A 14,445-nucleotide genomic window follows, 5' to 3' on the forward strand; every position below is an offset into this window, starting at 1 on the left:
ATTGGCTACTGACCATCTCCAGAAAGATCAGTAGCAAACAGTTCATGGAGCACATTTTGATAGGAAATTTTTTCAGTCCAGAAAGTTAGACAGGTTCTAATCACTAAAGCACCATAAGCATTTATAAGGCCATACTGTCCTTTACACCTCTCTGGCAATATAAAGGAGTCTTAAAACTTTTACCCCTGTTTTGTACTCCTGGGGGAATTCACAAAGACAATGGCAACAATTCACTAAGCAGGCAAGCTTCTATATTCTGCTCTGCCCACGCCTACCTCCTCAGAAACACCCTGAAGCCCTGCCCCTCCATGCCAAATGTGCTGTAATAGTGAGTGAGAGGGACAGAGTGTCTCTTTCTCACGTGCACGACTCCCGAGCCCACTCATCGCAGTGGTAATTTACTTGTCTACTGGCTGCTGTGGGCGCCCGAACCAATCTGCCTGTGCTGCTGGGGAGGGGTATGTGACCGTTCTTGTGGCTTCCCTTTGCTTCCCCGTCAGAAGTTATTTTTCTGCGGGGAAGCAAAGAAATCTGTGGGGGACATGAATTCTGTGCACACACAGTGATGCAGAATTCCCCCCGAGGTAAGTAATTGACTGTGCAATATAGTGTGTTGCTGCTTTTGGAAAGCCCTGTGAATGTTTACAAAGCTGGAGAGGATTGTATGGTGTTACTTTGGTTAAAAAAAATTAACTGATGTCATGTAGGCAACAGTGGGGTGAAGAGATTCAGTAATTATTATAGCCCCACTATTTGTTGTTGTACTATTTAAGAGATGGATTGATTAGCTGCATTCTGTGCATGACATGGACAGTCAGTTATACCAGACAGAATTGGTTTTTGCTAGGCAGTGAAAGCTGCTCTGGTGCCAACTTTGGTCCTGCTGCTTTTCTCAAGATGTAATAATCTCTTCAGCTCCCTTCTGTTCCCATTCCCTCCCAGCTGTCACTTCACTCCTGACCTAAACCAAAGTCTCTACTTTCTGCCTAGTCCCAATTGCTGTTTTTCTCACCAGCCTAACCAGACTTCTGGAATAGGCTAATGGACAAAATGAGAATTAACCCATTAGTCTGTTCTGAGCTAAATACAGTGGAAGTTACTTTATTTGTAAAAGCTCTGCATCCCAGAGGGTGATTAAGAATGATTTGCTTAGTTGTAGGGAGTACTTTCACTTTTACTCTATTTTGAATAATAGTTACACCAGTTAAAACAAAGCAAAAACCCTTGTCGATTTACTGGATTCCTTGAATTTGGGTTTATACAGTACGTGAGATCAAAAACAGCTCTAAGGGCTCATCTGTTATGGGGTAATGACTGTCATTCTCCATGTTACTGAACTCATCACCTCTGCATGAGAACAGACTATGCCCCTGGTAACATGTCTGTTTCTGAGCTTCAATTCCCACAGCAGCAGTTTTTGTTTTTTTTAACTACCTCTATTAGACTGTTGTCTCATGTCTTATAGCCTGAAATACAGGGTAAAGTGAGTCTTTGATGGAAAGAAAATAGAGCTGAGGTCCTTCTCTTATGTCATCTTACTTGGCTTCTCACCAAATAGTTTAGGTTTCTTTTTATTTTCTCCCACTTCTGCTGGGATTACATTTTAGAAATTCTTCTAAAGGGGGAGAGAGATGCTTAAGGTTTGCCTCCAAGAATTCATTAAGCAACACACACTTGAGAGCCCAGCTACTGCTGTTAGAGTAGTATTTCCTTTGCCTTTGATATCAAATACTTTCTCTTAAAACAACTGTAGAGATTCAAAATTAATAAATCCCACTTTTTTACAGTGGCATATTCCAACGTACAGCATAAACTATGTGTGTACAGTACCACAATGAAATACAGCTCTCTTTGGATGCAACAGCAATCCAGCACCCTGGGCAATGGCAAGGACACCAAAGCAACCTCTGCTCTTATGAATAGTGCCATGGGATCTTTTCAGTGTGCTCACAGAACACACAGGACTGGGTTTTAAGATACTCTGTGAAATACCAAACACAGTAAACTGTCACTGTATTTACCTCACACAGGCTGAGCCTGTCCTGCTGGGATTAGGACTTGTGTTTCCGGGAAGTCTAGCTTTACAAACCTGATGCTTAGACTGCTAAGAGAGTCCCTCTAGCTAATTCACTGAAGCAGGAGGTATTGTGATCCAGTAGATAGAGGGACACTGGACTGAGAGTAAAGGGACATGAATTCTGATCCTAGCTCTGTTATTGGCAAGCTGTGTGATCTTGGGCAAGTCACATCACTTCTGTGCCTCAGTTTCCTCAGTTGTAAAATGGGGGAATATTTGCTTTCCTTTACAAAGTGCTTTCAGCTCTGTGGATGAAGAGCACTACATAGGAGCCAAGTATTACTCTTTTTTCTTTTGTGGGGGGGTAGGAGGTATAGGGGTTGATGTTGATGATTAAAGTCACATCCTTCAGCTCTAAAGCAGTACTTGGCAGAAAATCATCTCAGATTTTATTTTGATTACTTCAGTGTTGGCAACCTTTTATTATTTGGCTGCTCATTTACATGAACAAGCCTCTGCTGATATTGGTTTTCCTTGGTTCATTTCATTTGAAACCCATAAAAGGGAATTGATTTTCATGTAATAAAATGATTTTACCAAACTGCTATTTGAAGGAAGAGAAGTGAATCTGATGTTAACACAGTATGCTCCTCCTTTCTTCCTATATTACTTTAAAATATCTTTTAAAAATTCTGCTTTTTTTGTGAGATCTTAGTGTTTGAACTGAAATGTACAGTCCCAAACTACCCTATACAAATACAAACCATTTGTGGACATGGGAGTGTGCCTGCTTTGCATTTTTATTGCATTTTGGGTGCAATAAATGTTAAAATCCTGCCTGCTGCAGTTGGACTGAGTTGTGAACAGTCAAATGTGTACATGTTTCATGCAGAGCCATTTGCTTTTGATCCAAAACCAAAGTGTTACAGTAGGTCTGCTGTAGGTCATTCTTGTCTTGATAGCCTCTTGTTAGGGTGTTTCTGTTCCTGTATAGACATTTGACTATTTACAGTAAGTCTCAGGGAATGATGGAAACTGGTTCCTCCAAAGCCACTTGATATTGCTCCATTCAACCAGGAAGTGTCTCTAGAAAGTGTGTTTTCTCCTACTTCAAAAAACTGAGGGTGGATTCACCATGTGTTGAGTAACATATAGAGCACCAGATTAGTCAAAATTTCCCGGAACCAATGGCTCCTCAGGCTGATGCAGTTAAGGCAGTTTCATAGCCAATATTACACCAGGCAGTGAGGTGGTGAGCATCATGTCCGACCACCTTTGACTGCCCTAACCTGATGGATCAGGTATGCATTTTGCACCTGGGTGATAACTGCTGATGGCCTTTCAGGGCAAGATCAAGCAAGACTTGAACTCTCAACCTTCAGGATTGTAGTAAAGCTCCTTAATCTCTCAGCAACCTGATTTACCTGATTAGCTCACCTATTTTTTATTTTAAAGATGCTAAAGATTTAAAGTTCTTCCTGAAACAATTCTCTATTATTGGCCCTCCAGTATTATTACTAAAGCCTTCAAACGGTAATGGCTTTGTTAGCTCCTTGGAGTAGGGAGCATGCTTCCTCCACTGTTGGGAAAGTATCTGTAAGCTGTAGGAGTTGCCAGAAACAAATACCTGCAATTCTGTTTCTCCCACAGTTCCAGTTATCAAAAGTCCAAACTTCATCCTGCTCCTTATTCAAATCATACATCTCAAAGACAAGGTGAACTTACAGTGCTTTCAGAATTTCCAGCAACTTGGTTAGTCTACAGCCAGTTAAGATTCTTCATTCCAACATCTCATCTTGCTTCTATAACCAAGAGGTATTGAGTGGTCTCATGAGTACAGTTGTGATACATCTGGAAAAGCAACTACTTTTTATTAAGTTGTCAGTCTGAGAAATCTAGCCAGGCCATCATTGTAGCTTGCAGTTTTCTTGGAAGGCTTGCTCAGCGAGAAGTGTCTTGTACTGCTCTTTAATAGTGGCAAGAGTGGGAACTATCCTGATCTCTGCTGACAAGGATTTCTCTGGACAAGGGCCTTCAACAAAAGTGCTTCTGAGAGTATTGCCTTGGGCTCCATCATCCATGAACCCCATGTGGCAATAGAGAGACAAATAGCTGAGTTGCTCAGCTCTACTTTAATGAAGGCTTTAAAAATTAGGGCCATGGTCTTGAAGTGTATCCTGAATCTGATTGGTAGCCAATATAGGGTTTGGATCACTGGAGTAATATGTTCTCATTGGTCTAACCAGCAAAGCAAGCTCCTGCACGCCAAACCAGCTGGAGTTCCCATGTAAAGGGTGTTGGAGTACTCCTAGAGTGAGGCTGACAAATCACAGAGTGCTGTTTCAAGGTCTGTATCCACAAGAAAGGATTTAGTCATCTGACCATCTGAAGAAGGAATTTCTGCTGCCTGTTACTATTCAGGAGTGCAGGTGCAATGATGAGTCCAAGAGGACCCTAAGACTGTGTAACTTAGTAAACAGGGGACTTGCGCATACAACAGTTGGCGAGTTCAGAGCTGCTGCTGAGTTATTAGTGTTTCCTCTGTTCCAATCAGCATCACCTCTTACTCAGGCTGAACTTGAGTCAGTTGTCTTATATCAAGGGGCTTTATTATCCCAAAGGGAGGATAACTGTGTAATGGCACTGTGGATTAAGTTCTGAGAGCTTGATGTTGTCTGCCTCTACCACTTATGATCTTCTCTAATTGACTAATGTATATGAACAGGCCCCTGAGGGACTCTTGAGGAGAGGAGAAGCTGCCCATTGTGACCTCCTGAGAGGAAGGAACACATCTAAATCCCCAAATGCCTTGTTCCTCACAGCATGAAGCTCTAAGCGAGCAGATTTCAACAGAAGACTGGAGTGAATGCTAGGAAGCAGGGTTACTATTGTCAGCAGTGCTAAAATGGATAATAAGACCGAAGACCAGCAAGATCACATTTTTCTCCATCGTGCCATATTAAATTAAGATATTACTCTACTCTTTGCTGGAGGGGATAGGACATGAGTGACATAAGAGGCTACGCGTTCTGGGGTTGTGTCGTTCTTTCTTTATTCCAGTGTTATCTACACTGTTTCAAAGATTATGAAAAATGCCTACCAAGTGAGTACTCTCTGCTCTCTTTGGTGTGGGAACTATTAGTCTCATGATTTATGTGACTGCCAGAAACTTGATCTATTCCTTTCTGTTTGCTGCCCATAAATGCATCCTCGTGAGTTGGAATGCCCTCCACAATTCAGTCTTGGTTATGTCAGTGGAGTTGGCAACATGTTGACATGGATTTCTCCCTGAGATTTGAGGTCAGTGCCATGTTACACAAATATTCTTGTTAATCATAATGCAGAGTGTTGCATGCCTCTCAGTTTTGTTCCTTTTTATATAGTGGCCTTTACTTCATCTTCTCTGGAGCCTGTGCATCTCTTAGCTTTGCAACTTCTAACATATGATTGGATCCCCATCTCCTACTTGTGCCTGTGCTTACCTCAAAATACTGTGAATAATGTACATCCCTTTCTTCTGACTCTGTCTTCAATGTGTTGCATCCTTTTTGAAGTGTTCTGTATGTTATCAAGTTTTTTAAAATGTTAAACAGAGTGTGGGCATGTACACATGCATATGTATTGTATAGAAATACAATGCAGTGGGGATATCCAGGGGAGAGACCTTTGACCACCTCTCCTGCTCTCTGCTCAATAATCTAGCTCCACTAGGATTATTACTATCGTAAACCTGCAGGCAGTTTCAAACAGTCTCTCTTTTATGTTTGGATTCAAGCAAAAATATATAGGCACAGGTGGTTAACCTAAGGTGGAGGGGAAAAACAGTTCAGATAATTTAAATACTCTAAACATTTCTGAAGTAGTTCTTTAAAATGTGCAGGTACAAAATACATGGTGGAGTGGCAAAAAGGCTTTGCATCATGTTATTCTACCATCTAAAATGCATGCAGACATGCCACATCATCACATATTCTTTCTTTAATTTTCCTTTTGCCCAAAGGTGTTGGTCCTAGTGCAGTGTCCTGGCTTTATCTCAGCTCTGATAGTTACTTTCTAACTACTCAGAGTTTCCTGATAGAAAGTGCAGCAACATATCTAGCAAACTGTTAGAGTAGTGTTGCTGGGGCAGACTGATGGACCATGTCTGTGTCCAGAGGTGGCTACATTTCAGTAGTGGATGAAATGATGCTAAGGCCTGGTCTACACTGTGAGGGAGATTGATCTAAGTTATGCAACTTCAGCTATGTGAAGAATGTAGCTGAAGTCGCCGTACTTAGATCTACTCACCGCGGTGTCTTCACTGCAGTGAGTCGACTGCTGATGCTCCCCCATCGACTTTGCCTGTGCCTCTCGCTCCGGTGGAGTACTGGAGTGGATGGGAGAGCACTCGGGGGTTGATTTATCATGTCTAGACTAGACATGATAAATCGACCCCCGCTGGATCGATCGCTGCCCACCGATCCGGCGGGTAGTATAGCCATACCCTAAGGCTGTAAAGAGCTTTGGGAGCCACTGGGATGAAGGGTGCTGCAGTATATAAATGTAACTGGAAGCATTTTCTCTGTGACTGCTGCACATTACTCCCATTAACACTAGTGGGGATTTATATACTCATTGAGTGACCTATAATTTTTGTAATAAAAGTTTTTAAGAAAGGGGTTTTCAATCTAATACTCTAAGCACCACCTCAGAATAAAAAAGTAATAATCTATGGAAAAGTAGCCACTTGTGCTATGTGGTGACTTTAAATATTCAACCATGTGATAGTCAAATACCCCCAATGCTACATGACCTTGCCAATTTGGTATTTTTTTTTGGTCAGTTGTGTAAAATATCTTCCTATGTATGTAACAGCTGAACATGCTAAATAAAGAACAGAATCAGTATGTACAGAGCTTACGTTCTAAAGGCACTTATGAATAAAATACAGTGTCCCAAACCACACAGTGGCTGCTTGTCTTCATAGCTAGATGCTTCACTGACAGACCCCTTGTCCAAAGTTTTCTAAGGTAGTTTGGCATATGTTAGGTTTGGGAGAGCCCCCCCAAACTAAGGGGCACCATGAATAAAAGACACAGTCACAAGTGGGAGAAAAATAGATAAAATAGTGAAGGTCTGAGCCTACATTTTATTAACGTTTGCTAGTACTTGTTACCATGAGTAATCTCACTGATTTGAAAGAGTTGGAGTGTGTGTAGGTTGGTTGCTAAAGGCTTAATGATCAAGAGCTACTGCCCCCAGTGGGGGTGGGTATCTTCTCTTGTCCTTATTTAGCTGCTCGGTCCATGCCGTGCATATGCAATTAGTTCTGCTGGCAGTGATAGGAAACGTTAATTTCCTTTCACTGCCACAGCAATACTGCATACTGGCCATAGAATTTACCGGCTGAATTTAGAGAGGGCTCAAGTGAAGTATGAAATTTGTTAATTAATGTGCGGGGTTGACCATGATTGTGCACTTGCTTCTAACTGCTCTTCAATTGATTCAATTACTGTAGTAGATGAGGCTCTGCCTTTTAATCAACAGTCTCTTTTCCAAGTGAGCCAAACACAAAGCACAGCTCTAGAAAAGCAATGGTAAATAAATACCTCCTCTCAGACGTGGCCTTTGATAATAGCAGTGCTAGGCATAAATAACAGTGCAAATGGTGTCAGCATTTCCATTATGCATGCCCCTGCTGGTGGTGATGCTAAGAGGTCTGTAGTATAGCTGTGTAAAGTTGCTCTATAAGAGACCTGATTTGCAAAGTTTCTGCAATTAATTTTTTTAAAAACTTGTCAAGGGGTTCCTTCCCCGCTGCCTTCTGGAGCAAGGAAGCCCTCTCCCTTTTTTTTTTTTTGTATCTCTTGGGAGGAGACTTAGACTTAGAATCTCCTGCACCTAGTGGTGCATGAGACAACCCATTCTTTCTATTGCTGTCTATCCAGACTAAGATGTGACTCCATCGTAAGTTTCTCCATGATGGTCATATCCTTTTCAATCATCCTGCGATAGGTCATTCTTTGTCTTCCATTACTTCTTTTTTCTCTGGGTGGAATCCAGTCTGAAATACCTTGAGCTTCTGCTATGGGTAGGTTGATGACAAAGCAATCTCTGTCTAATTATTGAGTCCACAGTCTGCTGACCTGTGCAGCACAACACTTTCTCATTGGTTACACAATTTCTCCAATGAATTCTCAAGATTCTTCTTAAACAATGGTGGTGAAATGTATACAGCTTCCTGTCATGTATTTCCACTATCTGCTACTCTTGGAGGAATGCTGCACCAAAAAACTAAAAATTCTGTGCACAATATTTTAAAATTCTGCATATTTTATTTGTCAAAATAAGACAATATAATCATGCCAGTTTCAATTATTTTGGTAACTTATTTAAAAATACCTGTCAGCAAGTATGTCTGTAACAATACAGATAACAAAAAAGATTCAGGAATTTTTTTTTTTGACAAACAGATTCCTTACTAGGCATATACACAGAACTGTGAGTAATTCATTTAAACTATGATACAGAAACTTATTTCCGACACGCCTCAGAAGCAGTGCAAAGGTTTGGGGAGTCAGGGGTAATGGAGAAGCTGAGGGAGAAGGAAGTAATTGCTTGGAAGAAGCCTGGGAGTGAACCAGGTGGGATTGTTGGGTGTGGGTGGGAGAAGTATGGAACAGGTTTTTTGGGGGATGGAGGGATTGTTAGGGAGTTGAGGAGCCTCCCCCATGCAGACCCTGGCTGCCCCCTAGCTTCTCCCAATCTGTCAGGCACATCAGGCCCTGTCTTCATGTGTCCCTGCACCCGCTCACCCTATCCCCAGTCTCCCTGCACCCACACTCAGCCACCCCCTCTACTCCCATGTGTCCCTGCACCCCCCTCTCCTGCCCCCGTGTGTCCCTGCACCCCCACTTCCATTCAGCCCCTGCTCCAGTTTGTCCCCCCCACTAGTCCTTCTGAACTCCAGTCTATGTGACCCCCCTGCAATAACTCCCTCGCTCCATCTGTCTTTTTCTTCCCCACCCCTATATCGCATGCCTCCTCACCTGATCCGAGGAGTAATCTGTCATGTTTCCAGGGCTAACAATAATGTTGGGAGGACAATAGCATTGTACAGTGTTGTCATCTCACTCCTCCAGATGTTTGACAGACAGGAAATGATCTACTGCCTTTACCATTCTTGCTCTGACTTTCTTAGTGAGCTGGCCACTAGCATATATTGTACTTCCAAGATAGACAAAGTTGCCAACTCTTGTACTCTGCTCCACCAGTCTCACCTCTACCCGCGTTGACAGCATTCTCTCCTATCTCCATGATCTTGGTCTTCTGCATACTGATACAGAGTCCCACTTCGAAAGCTTTTGGGAGGAGAGGGTCAGAGGCAGTTGGGCCACAGTCCTGTAACATATCTTACTTGCCTCTGCCTTTATTCCCTAAAACACAATTTGACTGCTATTGCAACCACTAGTAAGCTAAGCAGCATGGCCAGTAGCACTCCATAAGGTTTAGTGCATGGTTGCCTATGTTCCAAAGATCCTTTGTAGGATTTCCCTGACTTTAAAAAGTGGGGGAAACCTCCTGGTCTCAAGAGACAGCAACCAACTGTGGGGAGGACCTCTGGGAGGATGGTGCTGTGGAAGCTGCCATTGGATGTGAGGGGCTAAAAGAGAGGTCAGCCTATATGAATATCACCCCAAGTCTGCTGGACTTTTATAAATATTCAAAGTCCTAATAGAATCTTAAAGGCACCCTGATCTCAGATAAGTTCAGGGTTCTAGTAGAACCTTTCAAACAGCCCTGCCAGTGAGGTGGCAGAAGAGGTGCCCACGTTCAGTACTGCGAGTAGTGATGGTGTTTACAGCTACAACTGTTCAGGTATCCAGAATGCACAATATTACAAAAATGTACCACGTCATTGAGCTAAACTGACACCTGATGTAGGAGCTGGTGTAACTCACACTACTTTGGAATGGGGCTGAATGGGTAGACAGGGTTTGTTTGTTTGTTTGTTTCGTTGGTTTTGGTCCTATTTTGAGTACAAATGCATGGAGGACTAGCCCCAAAGTCCTTGCTGATGTTGATAATGGTAGACCTGTTTGCTACAGAGCATCTATCTAGCTGTTGGTAAAATTCTCTGGACTGTGTGTATAATTTACAGGATATCTATATTTTGCTGATATATCAGAACTCCAGGATGGCTGTAGAATAATTGTTGTTTGTTTGTTTTTTAATGGAAGACTCTGAAGCGCCAAAGCCAGCTGGCTCTCTACTTCTTTAATAGTATTTTAGCTCATGGAGATCTACGGAACAACAGACTAAACCAGCTTTCAGTCAATCTCTGGAACCTGGCGCAGAAGCACGGCTTTGCTGACACCAAGACCATGGTAAGAATAACATGGACTGAAATGGAGTGTGCTATCTTTGGCATTAGTTCTAAGTGCCCTTCCTTTTACTCCTCCTTGTGGAAAGGGTCAGTGTGACCGGGGTTCTAGTGGGGAGCCAGCTGTGGTCACTCAATTAGAGTGAACTGCAAAGAATGGGGTAGCCAAACCCCAAAAAGCTGGTGGATATTCCAATACTTGATTCACCAAGCCAGCATAAAACAGCTTCTTTATTACCTTACTGGTTACTCAGAAGTCCAAACAACACTGTTCCCTTAAAATCATCCAGCCTCAAGCCTCCATCCAGGTACCCACATCAAATATGATGAAAATTTCTATAAATTTTATTTCATCATATGAAAGAAAAGCTTCTACCAATCCCAAAGGATCGGACACATTACCTCCCCGGTTAATGAATGTTTCAGATCTTACTCAAATACACGCTACAGCCAATTCTTATTAACTAAAATAAAATTTTATTAAAAAAACAAAAGTGAGTATGGTTAAAATACATATACATACAGACATGAGTTCAGTTCATTTGGGTGAATATTCATAGCAGAGATGGTGAGCTTTGTGGTTGCAAAGAGTTCCTTTAGAATTTAGTAAGTCATAGTCTGATGTGCAAATATCACATTCAGGCCATACCAGCCTAACTGGGACCTCAGTCTTGCGACTCAAACTTCCCTTGACGAAGCTTAAGCAGATCTGAGATGACAGAATCAGGACCCAAGGATCTTTTGTACAATTTCATGTCCTCTTTGACAAGTTGGGAGTTCCTGAGGTGGGGGTTAGGAGCTAATTAGGATGACTTTGAAGGAGGTCCATCACTGGTACTTAGCTATATGGATTAACATAAGGCCATTTGCCTTTTCCTCCACCATTCATAGTACATTTCAAAGAGAGATGAATACCGAGATATCCCGTATTTACAATTCATTTAAGTGATATCAGAGTACAACATAGACAGGGACTGTTGATTACATTGTCGACCCTACTCATTTATTTTGCAGGATGTTTAACCCTTTCTAGCCATGCGTCACAGTCAATTTATTAGATTTATTTCCTTAAAACAAAAACATGTTCATTTAAATCTTTTTAAATTGTTTTGAACTGAACAAATAACGTCCTGTGTATCTGAATCCTAACAACTTACTGTCAATTTTATATGAGAGCACATAACATAAATGCCAACTTTGAATCAACGTCTGCTCAAAACAGAAATCAGAGGTAGCTTTTCATTGTGTCCTGGGCCCATGGCTGACAGGGGTTATCAGTAAAAAGGAGTGTGATTTTAGTCTCTTTTGCTATGACCAGTGGTCCACTTGACAAAACTAGCACCCAGCCTGGAACAGTAGGCAGCATCGGCTCACAGGATGCTGAATAGCCAGCCTTTGATATTTAGGCTGCCCTGGCAATTTTCCCAACATTTTTTATAAGTATGTCATGCATTTGTTGAATTTGAAGAGCACTGAAAATGCTGGTGCTAGGAACAATTTTACTCCAAATGAAACCGCCTTTCTGGTTAGTGGAGCAGCATGGTTCAGACCTGAAAAATCACACTTGTTGAGCAACACCTGTGGCTGCCAGCTCTGGGGTCAGGTGTGTGTGGTGTTTATGCCTGGATTGGACTGCAGTATTGAAACCAAGTGAAAATCAGAGTTCTTTACTAAAACTTTCATACGGCTGTCAAGAAATCCGATTCAAGAAAAAGTACCAAGATTTGTATATCTCCTTCCTCTGTAGGTGAAAACATTGGAATACATCAAGAGGCAAAGCAAACAACCCGAAATGAGTCATTTTACAGAGCTGGCACTAAGACTCCCTCTGCAGTCCAGGACCTGATGAACGTTACCCTTTCCAGAGTCATCTGTAAGGAAGAGCATGTTGCCAAGTCCATAAAATAGAAGCTTTATCCTGAGCTTTTATTAGAGTTCAATGTATTTTCATTTTTAAGTTTCACTTAAGAGCATGACAGATTGATTTGGACAAGGTAAAGCTGTTCTAACAAAGTGCAATAATTTGAGCTAAGTTTGGTTCCACTGGTGTCATTAAACAGAAACTGATTGAAATATTTAAATTCAGTAAAGTGTATCTTAAAATTTCTAATGGCAAATAACATTCCAGACCTGAATTTGACATGACTCAAACCACATAGGAAGAAAATTATCCACATAAGCATATTCAGGAGTTCCCCCTTCCCCCATCTTCATTCCATTTAGGACATATTATTCTCTCCTGTGTGGGAGCAATATGTTGATGTAACATCCTACTTCATGATCAGCAGTAGTTCTAGATGAGAATTATGCCTGACTTCTTTGTAGACAGGGTTGTTTCCAATATTCATGTGGCCAGTTCCAATCTAACAGGAATATGGCTGAGATGTTACTGTTTTTTCTGGATTTGAAAAATCATTTTTGTAATACACTTTCACCAACATGTTTATGCTTTTCATTTTAGTCTAAAAATGTTTTGTAAAATGGAGGGAACCTCTACATTTAATCTGGCAATCAGTGGGAATGTCTTCAGAGAAAAATGCAAATGTATTTTGAGTCCTCTGGGTTTTCAGTCCAAATGCACAGTATGATCGAATAAAAACTGTTAATGGGCAGTTTAGTTCATCTGTTTATTCCTTATTACATGTATCCACAGTCATCTCCTGACTGAACATCCTGTGATTATTAGTTACATTTGCTATTATACTGCTTAGCAAATTCCACTCTGCCACTTCTAGTGGCAAGGAGCCAGGATGTGAGGTTCTGCTACTGCCATAAGGGGCCCTAGTTTTGATTGAGTTTAGGCAATTTACTGAGTTAATCTCTACAGTAACCACGGATGGCTAAAATACTCTAGCCAAATTTTGAGCAAAAAGTTGTCTTTTGTTGAGGGTGAAAATTCCATCTGTGTGAATGAAATTCTGTAATAAAATAGCTGTGCTCTGTGGTAGAAGGTGTGCCCCTTAATGCGTGTGGAATGGTGGTGTCAAAACATTCTCCATCCTGCCGAGACTGATGACTCCCTCATTGATTAAAACAAGGAGCAATGTCCCCAAAAACTAGTTTAGCCGGAGAGCAGAAGTGTTAATCAGTCGATGATTGCAGCTTTTTATTGTTTTTGCAGGTGGTGTGTTAAGAAATGCAGGTGTCCATTACTTGTGCATCGTCACACATGCTGGGGTTTAAAGTGGATGCAGCTTAACTTAAAAAAAAAAAAAAAAAAAAAAAAAGCTGACTGTAGTGATAGGCCAGTTGAGGTGAATAACTGCTCTGGTTGCCAGGCAACAACTGATTTTTCTGCAGCGTATTTTGAGTCCGTGGTGATTATATCAAAGGGTCCACTTGTCAATGGACACTCACTACATCATTTGCTGTTTGTAACTTATTTGGGTATGCGCAGCTTGCAGTAGAGGGTTAGGAATACATTTTCAGAGGGGTTGAATTGATATGCTTGTTAATACTATTTTTTAAATTTAGATTGGAAATAAGGTTTTTCAAAAGTAATCGTGTAGGGTATATAACCATCAGAACAAGTGTATCATAGCTATGCAATATGGAATGGGGCATCTATTTGACTGTTTCCATTCTTTGCTCATATGCTGTTAATTCGTCAATGCAAAGTCTGGTGAGAACCAGAATTACAGGTGGTCAGTAAGAGGGGAGTGGTGCTAATTTTAGTAGATTAAAGGTTTTTTTAAAAATTAACCTGATGGTGTGCAAGTGCTAAACCATCCTCAGCTTTTCCCCTCCCACCTGCCCCCCACACGAGTGTGTTTACTCATGTTACAGCCACTTTGTCTTGGTGTGTTCCACCCATGGTTCAATTCCTTTGGAAGCCTGGGAGATCTCTAGCTAGATGTCTGCTCTAGTTTAGTGGTAGTGTTGATTGGTTTGGTGTGCCCATGTATAGGGTAATGATGATCGCTAAATCTGCAGTGTAGAAAATGCATGCAAGGACTCTAATCCTGCTAGTTGTACAGCTACTGTGGCTTTCTGTGATATACGAACGTGCAGAATACCAGGATTCTTTCACAGAAGGTAATATACAAATGTCACAGAAGATAAGAGA

The 14,445-nt window shown here is 41.5% G+C and overlaps 1 protein-coding gene across 3 annotated transcripts in view; it reads left to right on the plus strand.

Annotated features, from left to right (window-relative positions):
* VPS35L (VPS35 endosomal protein sorting factor like) overlaps positions 1 to 12,279 on the plus strand; it is a 119,792-nt gene extending 107,513 nt beyond the window's left edge. For all 3 annotated transcript variants that reach the window (XM_044979582.1, XM_044979581.1, XM_044979583.1), the window contains exons 30-31: positions 10,237 to 10,383; positions 12,127 to 12,279. In XM_044979582.1, the coding sequence (XP_044835517.1) occupies positions 10,237 to 10,383; positions 12,127 to 12,225 (246 nt within the window). In that variant the 3' untranslated portion in view covers positions 12,226 to 12,279. The remainder of the gene's footprint in view (positions 1 to 10,236; positions 10,384 to 12,126) is intronic.
* The last annotated feature ends 2,166 nt before the right edge of the window (positions 12,280 to 14,445 follow it).

This window comes from Mauremys mutica, chromosome 11 (assembly GCF_020497125.1).
Source record: "Mauremys mutica isolate MM-2020 ecotype Southern chromosome 11, ASM2049712v1, whole genome shotgun sequence".
NCBI classification, from domain to species: domain Eukaryota; kingdom Metazoa; phylum Chordata; order Testudines; family Geoemydidae; genus Mauremys; species Mauremys mutica.